The 13,545-nt window shown below is 36.6% G+C and overlaps 1 protein-coding gene across 1 annotated transcript; it reads left to right on the forward strand.

The window, feature by feature from the left end:
* Positions 1–227: 227 nt before the first annotated feature.
* On the forward strand, positions 228–12,528 carry LOC128222536 (tryptase-2-like). The gene is made up of 9 exons (XM_052931584.1): positions 228–394; positions 4,559–4,718; positions 5,550–5,643; positions 6,666–6,754; positions 7,969–8,148; positions 9,508–9,596; positions 10,938–11,095; positions 11,524–11,578; positions 12,327–12,528. Exons 1-9 carry the CDS (start codon positions 331–333, stop codon positions 12,443–12,445), a joined length of 1,008 nt encoding a protein of 335 aa, XP_052787544.1. The 5' UTR covers positions 228–330; the 3' UTR covers positions 12,446–12,528.
* The last annotated feature ends 1,017 nt before the right edge of the window (positions 12,529–13,545 follow it).

Below are 13,545 nucleotides of genomic sequence, written 5' to 3' on the forward strand. Positions count from 1 at the left end.
GACGCAATTTTTCGCGTGGTATACACACACTGTATATTGTACGCCTTTAACTCATAAATCCGTTGGCTTATTTGGTGATCTTTATTACTCTTGAAGACTCGCGAAAATAAAACTCTAGCGAAATTAAGGCAGTTAAAGGTAGCCCGTCCTTATTTAAGACAATATCCGCATGAAATACCATATTTAAACCGTTGTTGTACTAATTAGATAACGCGTGTCCTAAGTCCAGGTTTTCTTCATTTTTAGGCTTCACGTGTGACCGCGGGCGGTCTTATAAAGAAAGTTAAGGTCTTGTGAAGATAGTTACGGTCTTTTAAAGATAGTTTAAGTATGAAGATGGTACTACGTGTTCTGGCGCTGGCGCTGCTGAGTATCGGATATGCGGACGCAAATGGTTTGTTATATTATAATTAACTGTTCACTGCCACGGAGACCTCTGACTGGGTGGCTTGTAAATATGTATGGTTCTTTCTCAGCAGACAGTCTTACAGGAATGCTAAAGGGTATTTTTTATAACGGAGTAATGCCTTACACTTACATCCACGCGTTTATTGCAAAACAAAACGCGTTTCCACCTAGGGAGAGAACGTTTTTGTAAGTGTCAAAATTACTATAAAAAGGTTATATTAAGTTTTCATTTAAAAAGTTATCATTGCTGTTTTATTCAATATAATATTCATCTATTTTCACACAAGTTTAACGAGAGCATTCTTAATTATGATAACGTAGGAAATTTTTCACAGTTACAAAGCTCGTAAATTTCAGGGATCAATCCACGTTTTCAGTACGAATCAAGTGATTTGTAGATCACGGGTCGAGTTTGTAGGAGTAAAAAACAACTGACTAGAATTATATTCATAGGAAGGAAACAAAGAAATAACCTCAGAAATCAGAAAAGTGACAGCTTCCTTAAATACCAATAATTAACTCTTCGTAACGCCGCGTATAGCATTGACTCGACGCGGTTAAATTCGGGGAAAATTAAAGAAATGAACGCGATGAGAGTTATGCTTATATCGCGGGGTATAGTTAAAATTAGAGTTAAAAAATCTGAAAAAAAACGCGGCGTAGTTGGTAGTGTATATAGATTATGTATGTTATTTAATTGCACTCTGACAAAGTTATGATTTAAGTCAATAACCATATTAAGTATAATGAAATGACAGCATGAAAAACAATTATATTTTATGTGATATATAGAAAAAAAAAATCAAAAATAAATCAGCATCAGCTCCCACCTTCTCCTCCTCCTCCTCCTCATCCTCATCCTCATCATCATCATCATCATCATAGATAGACTAATGATAACCAAAAATGTATTCTTTGATATATCACATGCTTCACTGCATTGCCCTCTTTGTGTTAAACCATCGTTAAGATAATAAATGTTGACATATAGAACCCTATTTCCCTGAACACAGCCCTGTATTGCAATATGCCAAGGAAGAATACACAGGAAAATGGGCACCCTGCTGTGGCACCAGTGCCAAAACAAAGGCGCTTTTCAGCTGAGATTCACCAGCAAGACAATCCTTAAAGTGACACTCTTGTAACCGTTTATTAAATAGCATAAAACGCGAAAATAGTTAATGATTTGCGAGTGCTTAAATATTTACTGTGATCTACTATCGTCTCATAAGGTAGAACTACCATGTTTTCTGCATTTTTCTCTCAAGTTAAACTCTGTTTCCTTCATAAGAACCATTGTTTTTGACTTTTATTCATTCTTATATCAAAACACTTGTATTAATTGTGGAAAATCTTATTTGGGAGAAAGAGTGCATCTTTAAAGCATGCAATTAAAGGTTATGAATTATGACAGCCACAAAATTATCTTATCGTCTATCTAAATGTGTATATGTCCCAATGATGACATGGTTATGTGTGACACTCGGATGATTGTATTTCTGTTAACCATATGCTATCATATATGGTACTTTCAAATTCGAGCAATGTCTGCGAAGTTAGCACCGTAGCACAACAACACCACAGCACCGCGGTGAAATCACCGCAACCACGGTGCAAGCACCGAATCACCGAAGTATATTAATAAGTGTCATTTTAGTATAGCATATGTCACTGAACTGCAAACCTAGGTCATGGCATATGTCAATTGGCTGCGTTTTTAGGCAGGCTCTTGGTTTATGATACTTTTAGGTTAAAAGGCTACACAAAATTGAACTTTTGATAGAAAATCCCTAGGGTTTTAACCTAAAAGTATCATAAACCAAGAGCCTGCCTAAAATCGCAGCCAATTGACCTATGCCATGACCTAGGTTGAGGCCTAGGCTACACTGTGGTATAGGTGTCAGTAGTCCCCTTTCTCATTTTAAAGGTATCACCGCTACACACAATTGCAATTTTGATGACTTATTCCTAGGGTAATAGCCTAAAAGTATCAAAAAACCCAGAGCCTGTTTAAAATTGCAGCCAATTGACCTATGCCATGACCTAGGTAGAGGCCTAGGCTACACTGTGGTATAGGTGTCAGTAGTCCCCTTTCTCATTTTTAAGGTATCACCGCAACAAATATTGAAAATTTGAGGTAAAAGTATTTTAGTTAAAGCCTAAAAGTATCAAAAACCAAGAGCCTGCCTAAAATCGCAGCCCATTGACCTTTGCCATGCCCTAGGTAGAGGCCTAGGCTACACTCTGGTATAGGTGTCAGTGGTCCCCTTTATCAGTTTAAGGTATCACCGCTACACATTATTGAAACTTTGATTGAAAATTCCTAGGGTGTCAGCCTTAAAATATCAAATACCTGCGTAAAATCGCAGCCAATTGACCTATGCCATGACCTAGGTTGAGGCCTAGGCTACACTGTGGTATAGGTGTCAGTAGTCCCCTTTCTCATTTTAAAGGTATCACCGCTACACATAATTGCAATTTTGATGACTTATTCCTAGGGTAATAGCCTAAAAGTATCAAAAAACCCAGAGCCTGTTTAAAATTGCAGCCAATTGACCTATGCCATGACCAAGGTAGAGGCCTAGGCTACACTGTGGTATAGGTGTCAGTAGTCCCCTTTCTCATTTTTAAGGTATCACCGCAACAAATATTGAAAATTTGATGTAAAAGTATTTTAGTTAAAGCCTAAAAGTATCAAAAACCAAGAGCCTGCCTAAAATCGCAGCCCATTGACCTTTGCCATGCCCTAGGTAGAGGCCTAGGCTACACTCTGGTATAGGTGTCAGTGGTCCCCTTTATCAGTTTAAGGTATCACCGCTACACATTATTGAAACTTTGATTGAAAATTCCTAGGGTGTCAGCCTTAAAATATCAAATACCTAGAGCCTGCGTAAAATCGCAGCCAATTGACCTATGCCATGACCTAGGTTCGCAGTTCAGTGACCTATGCCATGATCAAGAGCAGCTCCTATGCTATACTAAAATAACACTTTGGTAAAATTCTGGTGATTCGGTGCTAGCACCGTGGTTGCGGTGATATCACCGCGGTGCTGCGGTGTTGCGGTGCTATGGTGCTAACTTCACGCCCATCTACGAGCATACGTACTGGCCTGAAAAGCATGCCGGTCGCTCTTTTGTGTATTTTTGTGAGACCACAATGTATTAAATAAATAGTTATAGGCTGATGTTAACACATCGCTTGTTTATCGAAGTGATGAACATGCTTTTAATGCAGCGTAATCTAAAACATTTTTGAAGACTTTGCTCTCACGAGACGCTAGATTTGTTATGTATATATGATTAAAAATGAATATCACAAGAACCTCATGGGTTAAAATATCGATTTTAAAAAGGCATAAAAGTGAAGCTGCATACGGTATATAATTTAATGCTTAGTGAATAATTTTATAGCGGATACGAACGTGTACTTTTTTTTAAATACATGTGTGTATTTTTAACTACTAACCAATCAAATAATTTGATATGAAAGGAAACCGAAAGATAACCTGTGTAGAACATATCCAAGTTTTTAAGTCTTTACAAATGGCTTAAAAGGTCATTAGAAAGTGTATCAGGTAGAAATCGAATGTACAATCTTTTATGTAATAGGCGGAAACATATACCGCTATTCCACTTATATCCATAACCATTTTCGTTCTCTATTGTTCTATCCTGCACATCATCTTTGTCATTGATGAAAGTTTTTGAATTAATATTTCATTTCTTCAGTTTATGAATTAATATTTCATTTCTTCAGTTTATGAATTAATATTTCATTTCTTCAGTTTATGAATTAATATTTCATTTCTTCAGTTTATGGACCAATATTTCATTTGTGCAAGTTCTATTGTCGTTGCGCGCATATTCATATTTCATTTTATAGTTGAATATGAATCAGTATATTTTATTTCTGCATGCTCTTTTCTTCTGGCGCGCATATTCAAATTCGATTTTATTGTTGTACATGAATCAATATTTATTTTCTGCATGCTATATTATTCTGGCGTGAATATCAATATTTCAGTTTATAGTTGTACATGAATCAATGCATCATGTCTGCATATTCTTTCGTTCCAGCCCTCTCGTTCAATTGCCATTTTATAGTCGTTTATAAATAAATTTGTCATTCACAAGTGCTCTATTATTCCAGTCTGTACATACATGTACCACGGCACGTGTTACGATCTATTCAGCGGGCTCAATGGCGCGTGTTCAGCGGGTCACACTTACACCCTAAACTACTGTGGGTTTCAACAGATGTGCTGCTACTACAGCACCACTGCACCGCCTGTAACCACCAATCCACAAGTGTGAGTAGTTATTTGTGTATACGTTTTTTAACATTCCTCATTCGTTCAATGAAAATGTGCTTCCAATTGAGTTAACGTAAGGACGTTAACAACTAAATATATACACACGAATGCTCCCCCCTAAACCGCTAAAGACGAAAGTGTTAATGCAGATAGTCAAACATGGTCTACCAAGTTATTACACCGCCGTGGAATAAGTTCATCCGACTCGCATATTTGTTGGATAAAGGTCCACAGGTCTGATTGCGACAAGTAATGCATTCGTGAATGAATTTAAAGGGTGTGGTCTATAGAGAAAATTTAATTCGTTTCGAGCACTTGACATTACCAAACTCTCGCTGACGAAGTATCACAAAGTGAATAAATTACATGTTTATTTTGATAAAGCAGTGCAAGTCGTGGAGATTTAAAATGACCTGTTAGCGAATAAAGCTCTAACGTAGTACTGAATTTATATCACGTGTTAGATAAACCTTGCTTTTGACACAGATCATAAAATTGATGAAAGAGATAAAGGTGATTTTTCGACCAGATTTCTGAATTCATCGTTAAATATGTTAAGTAACGAATTAGACTCAAACATACTACAGAACTATAGAACCCGTGCGATAAACGTTGTTGACAAAACAGTAGTTAAAGGAATGCATCCATTGGCGTCAATGTTTATGAATAGTAAGACGTCATTGAACGTGTTTCTTTCAGATAAACCACCATGTTTCTAACATATTACAGAACTTCCGCTACTTGAGGGACAACCATTGCAGCCAACCCATCTCACGAAGTTGAACGTGTTACGTTCAGATAACTAACCATGTTTCTAACATATTACAGAGGTTCTGCTACTTGCGGGACAACCCTTGTTGGTAATACAGCTCACAAAATTGTGGGAGGATCCGTGGCTCAACATGGCGAGTACCCATGGCAAGTAAGTGATAATGCTTACATATGGCAAGTAAGTGATAATGCTTACATATGGCAAGTAAGTGATAATGCTTACATATGGCAACAAAGTAAATATACTTATGTATGGCAAATCAATGAATAAAAAAATATAAGGCAAGTTTATGAGTAAATTAATATATGAATAGTTATTATATATATATTAAAATATGGAAAGTATATGGGTAATATATATATATATATATATATGACAAGTAAATAAGTATAGTAATACATGACCAGTTCAGATAAATGTTTATATATGGCAAATAAATGAATATGTATGCATATGGCAAGTGAATTAATATGCGTTTTTATGGCAAGCGAATATATCACTGCCCACCACGAAAGTAGGAAATGTTACATAACTTTCGTCTCCATATTTAGAAAAACGAATATTGAATTATGCAATTGTATACTTGGCATCGGTATTTAAAACCCGTACTTAGCACCAGACAGTACAGAGCATGTATTATTATAGGGACAAACTTATACAATGGAATCTACGGGCACAGTCAGTCGTGTAGCGTAAACTTTGACACTTACCTGATATAGAGGCACAGGGTTCAAATATACACACTCGACGTCGCAATGCAAAAAAACTCATATAGTGTAGACATCAAAGTAGCGTTATTATTGAATGTTTGATTTACCATCATGAAATGGTCATTAAAACAGGATTTTCCTGGTGGTTAAACTGGTTTTTCGAGTACCTAACCTTACACGTGTATTCATTACACTTTTCTTTATACTTATTTCTAAAGCCATATTTTCTTACTTACTTGGTACTGACCTTGTCAACGCGGTTAACAAAATATTTACCAAATACAATATTTTGTGTAATGTTTGTTGCATTGTAGCGTCGTGTCTCGTGTTTGGTTATTAGTTTCACCATACAAGTTTGTCTCATTGGGGTACTCCAATTCGCCCTACACCTGACCATACTCTCGCGCATTACATGGGGCAAACGAAAGTCTAAACTAGTAAATGATATATATTCGGTTTTAGGTATCAATCCGTTACATGGGACAGCATGTTTGCGGTGGTACCCTAGTCGCCGACCAGTGGGTCCTTACAGCCGCTCACTGCTTTGAGAAGTAAGTGACACACAATGTCAAGGACAAAACACACAACACAATATTGAATATCTTTATACTACCTTGAAGATCGAAAGTTTTGCGCTGCCTTTATTTTCGATGAGCAACTAATCTGCCCATGGTTTGGGTGAAGTTTGTAGACCAGCTACATTAGAAATATTCAATAACATTTAAATGATATGTTGCTTTCTAGGTTATTCCGGGTTTTAAGATGAGAATAAGTCCTAAGAGAGGGTAGGTATATTTGTCCAGTTTACCAAATGTATCAGTTTAATAGTTCAAACAACAAACACAGTGTTCTTCAATATCTCTATATTCAACATTATCCAATGTAAATATAATATCTGAGCGTCTGATTTATGGACTCAAACACTTCTCCTACCTCGTACTCTCATGGTGACTTCTGTTATCCATGCATGTTACCAACATCAGAATATCAGATTCCAAGTAAAACAAACAATTTTCTGAAACAAAGTAAAACCAACATCTCTGTAGACTTCAACTCTGCATGGCAATCAATCAAGCTTGAGATTTCCCGCTTCTTTCTTCACAAGGGAGATAAATCTGATTAACTAACTGCATTATCTCATTACAGGATCAGCTCTCTTGGACTGTAAATACACTTGGCTACAGATACCTTTCCGTCCGACCTGAAATCATGTTCAGAAGTCGTAAACGAATCTTGATGTTTTGGTCTCTACCAAAATGACGTCATGCTATTTTGATAATCTAAATTATGCTTCAATGTATTAATTTTATTCTTAATATTTGATTTTATACTTATTATTTATTTTACGAATTACTTGTTCTAATTAACAGTGGCATACATCCGAGGTTGTTTACGATGGAAATAGGCGAGGTGTTCTGATTGACATACCAAATGTCTTATTACACCAGCAACATTACCCACACATATGTTGTATTCATTCTACCATAACAAACACGATGGTCGTTAGGCCAGGCTCACCATTTACTATTAATATTGCAATTGACCTGTTCCATCTATTAATTACGGTTCTGGAGTAGGAAAAATAGTTTCACAGAGATCAGTTTAAGACTGAAAGACTAAAGTCCTTTCTATCGAATGGACTGTTCACTATTCAGTCAAAAACAATAATCTGCAGTGAATTGTATAAAACTTGGTAAATTTGTCCTCAGGTTATATGAGTTGGTAATTTGCACTAGTCAATACTCTTGATATATTCCTTTTTAAGACTTGGCACCTACGCAACGCAATGGTCGATCGGGGTAGGGCTGCAGGACCAACGGTCAGTTTATACGACCAACATTGTTCACACGTCCCACATTTACCCCCACGAGCATTTCAATGGACAAACAAACACCAATGACATTGCCCTCATCAGACTGAACAAACGGATCGATATATCGGGCAGGTAAACATTTCAACCGATTTTTTCGTTGTATTGTGAACATGTTCGTCCCTCGTAAAATGAATGTAAAAAAATATAAGTGTTCCTGTAAATAGGGTACCATTGAGCGAGCTTGTCCCAGTATTTTCCATTGTATTCTTAAAGGGGCTGTACTCCGTATGATGAAATAGCGAAAAAAAAAAAAAATTGTCGAAACCTGACATAAAATTGGTATCGATGTGTAGAATGCATTGAAACTTACTACCTGAAGTACCTCATAGATTACAATTAATTTAGTTTTCGCATTTTTTTCTCATTTTTTTTCATTATAAAAGATTACTAGGCATGTCTACTTAGTAGAATTGCTTCCTTATGCATGATTGGCTAGTCGATGTTATGACGTGATTTTACCAAGTTAGGTATATGGCTTAAATATACCACACATTTGGAGTAAGCCTTCGTAGCACATTGGATTCTACAATGGACTTCAATTTTGGCGACACGGGTTCGAACCCGGTCTCCGACACCATTTTTTTTTACATTTGGGTATTTTTTTTACAATTACGATATAAAAGCGTAAAACATTCAATTAAATAATTGTCCTGAGATTCGTTACAGAAAAAAAATAATTTTGGTGCCAATCTGATGTACAGTCCCTTTAATGTATATTTGTAGTGTAATAAAACACATCTTAGTACATACCCATCACAAATCTAAACGCAAAACAAACCACAAAATACGGTAGTCTGCATTCCAATCCAGTGCAATTCGGTCGTATTCCACTTTGTTGGCCTCACATAATAAACGTATCATTGCGTAATGTTAAAATTGCCTAATAAAACATAATAGTGCGTCATTAAAATTACATTTATCATGAAAACATCTGTATTTAATCTTTTATTTATATAATAAAAGCGTAATAGGACTGCGTTGTGATCCGGATTGTTGTATTCGACTCTCTTGGCGTTTTGTGGATTTCGATTTTTACTCAGATTGCGCCAGATGTTGAAGTCCAGTGGAGTGGAAAAAAAGGATCAAAGCGCAATACAAACAACCCTACTATGTATAATCAGATCAAAATGTAACCATTGGTCAAAGCTTTATATTTGATAAAATAAACATGAATCAATTGAAATTGTGTATAAAAAATGATAAACTATTTTGTTTATACATTGTAAAATGTTGTTTGTTTTCTTTTTCAAAGCAGCATAATACAGGGGCCCACAATTTATTTAAGGAATTATCCTTTATTAAACACCCGGTGGAGAAAACCATTGATATGTGTACTTTATAAATCCCCAGGTAGAGAAAAAAACATAGGTTCATTTTACCAAACCCCCGATGGAGCAAATTATGCATGTACATTCTACCAAGCATTTCCAGGTACGCAAGACCAGCCTGTCTGCCCCAAGCAGCCGATTCATTCAGCAGTGACATATGCACGGTCTCCGGATGGGGCGCCACTTACTACGGTAAATGACCAAAACAGACGGTTACGTTTATTCATTATATCAAGGTGTAGTTTGTGTACAATCTCACTAACATAGGCGTCCGGGACTTTCCTCACTGATAAATGAACGGTCTTCGGATGGAGCGCAACATACTATGAACTATTACTCTCATATAAGCAGTAACACATTTAGTACAATTGCTTTAATTTACCGAGAAGGATGAATACTTATCGAATACAATGGTACTTATACCGTGTTCAATTTGAAAGAAAGGTGCATAAAACACGGCATTTTTAACTTATGAGACGATAGTTGATCACTGTAAATATTTTAAGACCATCAGTCATTTAAAATTTGTGCGTTTAAGCTATTAAAACACGGTTACAATCTTGTTATCAGTAAATAATAAATGCATTGTTTAGTGTCACTGCATATCAACAAGCTAGCCTGGGTAAACCCTGACTAATTAAGGCCTCTGAAATCTTTCCTTCTGATATACAGTCTCCGGATAGGGTGTAAATAGCATATTATACAAAAAAAATCATTTAAAGGCCTAGTTTAAGGAATGTTTGGCATTATAATCCCCAGCTGTGCATCTCCTGCTAATTGCACTGGTGTCACAGTAGGGGCCAATTTCCTGTGTATTCGTTTATTGGATAAGAGCCATTCAGAACCTGCACAGCAGAATGCTCAGATCGGAATTCTGATAAGAGGGATTTAGGCAAAGATATTTAGATCAATACACAGAGGTTGTGTACTGTACAGACTTGGTGGGGGGGGGGGGGGGTCACTTATGGAAGGCTTAAACTAGGCATTTAATGCATTCTTGGTTAGCTCTTTCATAATTCCATACAAATAGGCTGCCCAAACGTTTACCTATGGTATATTTACAATTATAAGACAGTTAGTATCTGAATTTGAATGTTATTGTTTTTGTCTTTTAAGTATTCCGCCAATGATTATGATATGTTTGCAAAATACTGACGAAATAGGCACCTTTGAACTATATGTATGCATTATGTACGTAAAAACTTTATGGGATCTGTACCTGATTTTTCATCTCTTTGTCAAATTTAAATAAGTATACAAAAATTCTGGCTGGTGTTAACTGCATCAGTTTTTTTAATTCAATAGCTATAAGTGTTACTCCGAATGTGCGTGAGCCAACTAGCGAATGTGAATTTGAACAGTATTATATAATGTTTCTGGCGACTTAAGTTGTAATTGATTGTGTCATCATTTATTGTAGATATCTAAATTGACACGCCCCAATAATATTCGACCTTGAAAACCATATTAATCAATAAACATACTTATGACGACCCTCCATATGCATAAATTGCGTCATAATTCCATTTATAGATGCTAATGGTCAGGCCCCAATAACCAACCAACTCGAGTACGTCAATTTGAGAACCATCTCCAACAACGAGTGTTCCTATTTCCTTGGCTACAGCAGTGTACACAGCACGAACATCTGCGCAGGTGCGACGTCAACAGGGGGACAAGACGCGTGTCAGGTAAAATATTAAGATATGACTACCTCGGTAAGATTCGTTTGAAATTGTGTCCCAGCCCAGTGCGCGCTTACTATTAATTTTAAAGAGAGAGCCGGATAAAATTTCAACACAGTGAAATATATCAAAATATTTAAGGTAGTGAAACATCAGTTTTAGTTTACTGATAATTGCTTGTTTCAGTTTAAGATCGAAATACATTTTAACGAATTATCACCAAAAGCTTCATTTCAATAGTGGAGTGGCCAAAAGTAAAATATTGACTTTTATCGTTCACGATGTGAAACATCATTTTATTTATACTGATAAAACTCTATAAATCACCTGCCAGCACTTAATAAAAGAGTAATATTTACATAAATTGAAATGTATACTGTAAGCAAAGCCATGTCCTTTCACCATCATACTTTTATATCATGTCTTCACTACAGGGTGATTCCGGCGGACCGCTTGTATGTATGAGGCACGGTGTCTGGGAAATAGCAGGTACGTGGTAAATAGTAATTGTGATAGATTGCATGAACTTGTCCTTTTGTGGACAAAAAACGTGATAAGAAGTAATAGATTGTTTTCTGTAATTTACATGTGGTAAACTGTATCCCGGCTTAATTTACCGGAAGTACCTGTTCGGTTTTCAAAACACTTGGTCGTTTGGGTGATAAGGCCGCAAATTAAAATGATTCTTTATTTCCACTAACATCTCAAAAGAAAGGGTAGGTAAGTATGTTTTTACTTTCCAGGTGGAGCCGCAGGCCCGGTTGACCGCGGTTGTTTCGTCATAGCGCCAAATTAAGCCCATATAGGGACTTTTATAGAGTCTTTGGGGTGGGGGTGGGCATTTGGCAGGGGTTTAACCATCAGTTCGTCCCCGCAGGGCGGGGATTTTACCCGGGGTTGGCTGGACCGAAAGTCAAAGTCCCGGCTATTCCCCGTACCTGGGGGGGGGGCGTGGTTACAATTGACTGGTACATAAGCTTAGATGACGAATGCGGCAATGTAAGAAGGTCTACTGTCTATATACGGGTTAAACCATTAAAACTATATAACTTACATAGTAAGCCGGTGAGTGATGTGGTTAGTTAAGAAGGCCAGGCGTTTACACTAGTTAAACCATAACAAATATAAAACTTATATGGCAGGCGTGGTAAGCTGTGGTGGCGGATAAGACCAGCCAAGAAGACCTGCCATCAACACACGAGTGAAACCATGATTAATATGTAACCTTTGTTCACAGGCGTGGTAAGCTGGGGCGACGGATGTGGTAAGGCAAGAAGGCCCGGCGTTTACACACGTGTCACGTCATACCTGAGCTGGATCGACCAGAAAATGCAAGCCTACAGTTTAATTGGCTAAATTATAATTTTATAACTGGCTCACTTGTAGTCCATTTGTTACTGAGATAATAGATCTTCGTAGCAATAAAATTTGGTTGCATATGCTGTTGTTTGTTTTGTTTTACCTTCTTTTCTATTTTGTTAACGGATGTTGTTCAATATGTTAACCGTACAGTAACGTTCTATTAGAACTGAATGGACTGTTCAACCTATGTTAAACGACCACCTTTTACTCTCTGTGTACTAGCAAATGCACTTACAACCCGTTGGTTTGGTAACAATTAGTAATATATGTTCATTAGATCGTATTAATTTGTTACCGTTCATGAGATCGTATTTATGTGTTAGTGTTTGTGTAAACTAGTAGATCTGTACAGACAATTAATTACACAGAACATTTTCCTTATCTGAACGAAATATAATTGAACCACTCAGAACTAGACCATTATTATTCACCTGTTAGTTTTCCTGAGGTCCTCTGCTTCACTGTAAGGTTTTAGCTGAAAAGGTAGAGACAAGGGGGTGCTGCGATCATCTCTTTTTGATAGAGCAGAAGAGTGGTATCAAACAGAGCAGATTGCAGCCAATGAGGACATAAGGGAGACCAGCATATGCGACCTTCTGCATTTTTAACCAAATGCATTATATAATCATGTATATAATAACATTTTTATAAACTTTTTGATTGTAATACTTACAAACTTAATAAATCTGGCAATTGAAACCTAAAAGTACTTCAATTTAACGACTTTCTAATCTTTTTCTTTGATCAAAATCATATTTTAGTGCTTATAGCTTGATTCAATGTTCCGTTTTAACTCTCAGTATCCTTTTCTTTTTATGCAGAACGCTGTTAATCGACCGAATGGCAAGGATAATAATACAAAGGTTTCTAGGAATGTATGTTGATAGTTGTGTTATTTGAATTTTCTTCTAACGTAATGTGTATTTCTTGTTAGGTGTATGTAAGGCTTTCAATACTAGAACCGTTCGTTTTATAAATCTGCACGCTCGCAGATTGACCGATTTGAAAAACGTTTTATGTTTTTATCTCTGAATGAGCCAAGTTCTGCATCAATGTATGGAAAACAGTAAAATAAGATATAGAAGTCTGACCTC

Source organism: Mya arenaria, chromosome 16 (assembly GCF_026914265.1).
Source record: "Mya arenaria isolate MELC-2E11 chromosome 16, ASM2691426v1".
Taxonomy (NCBI): Eukaryota; Metazoa; Mollusca; class Bivalvia; order Myida; family Myidae; genus Mya; species Mya arenaria.

Coding starts and splice junctions, on each gene's coding strand:
- LOC128222536 (XM_052931584.1), top strand. CDS start 331: ATGAAGATGGTACTACGTGTTCTGGCGCTGGCGCTGCTGAGTATCGGA. Junction 11,096..11,523: donor GGGGACAAGACGCGTGTCAG/GTAAAATATTAA, acceptor TCTTCACTACAG/GGTGATTCCGGCGGACCGCT. Junction 11,579..12,326: donor CGGTGTCTGGGAAATAGCAG/GTACGTGGTAAA, acceptor CTTTGTTCACAG/GCGTGGTAAGCTGGGGCGAC.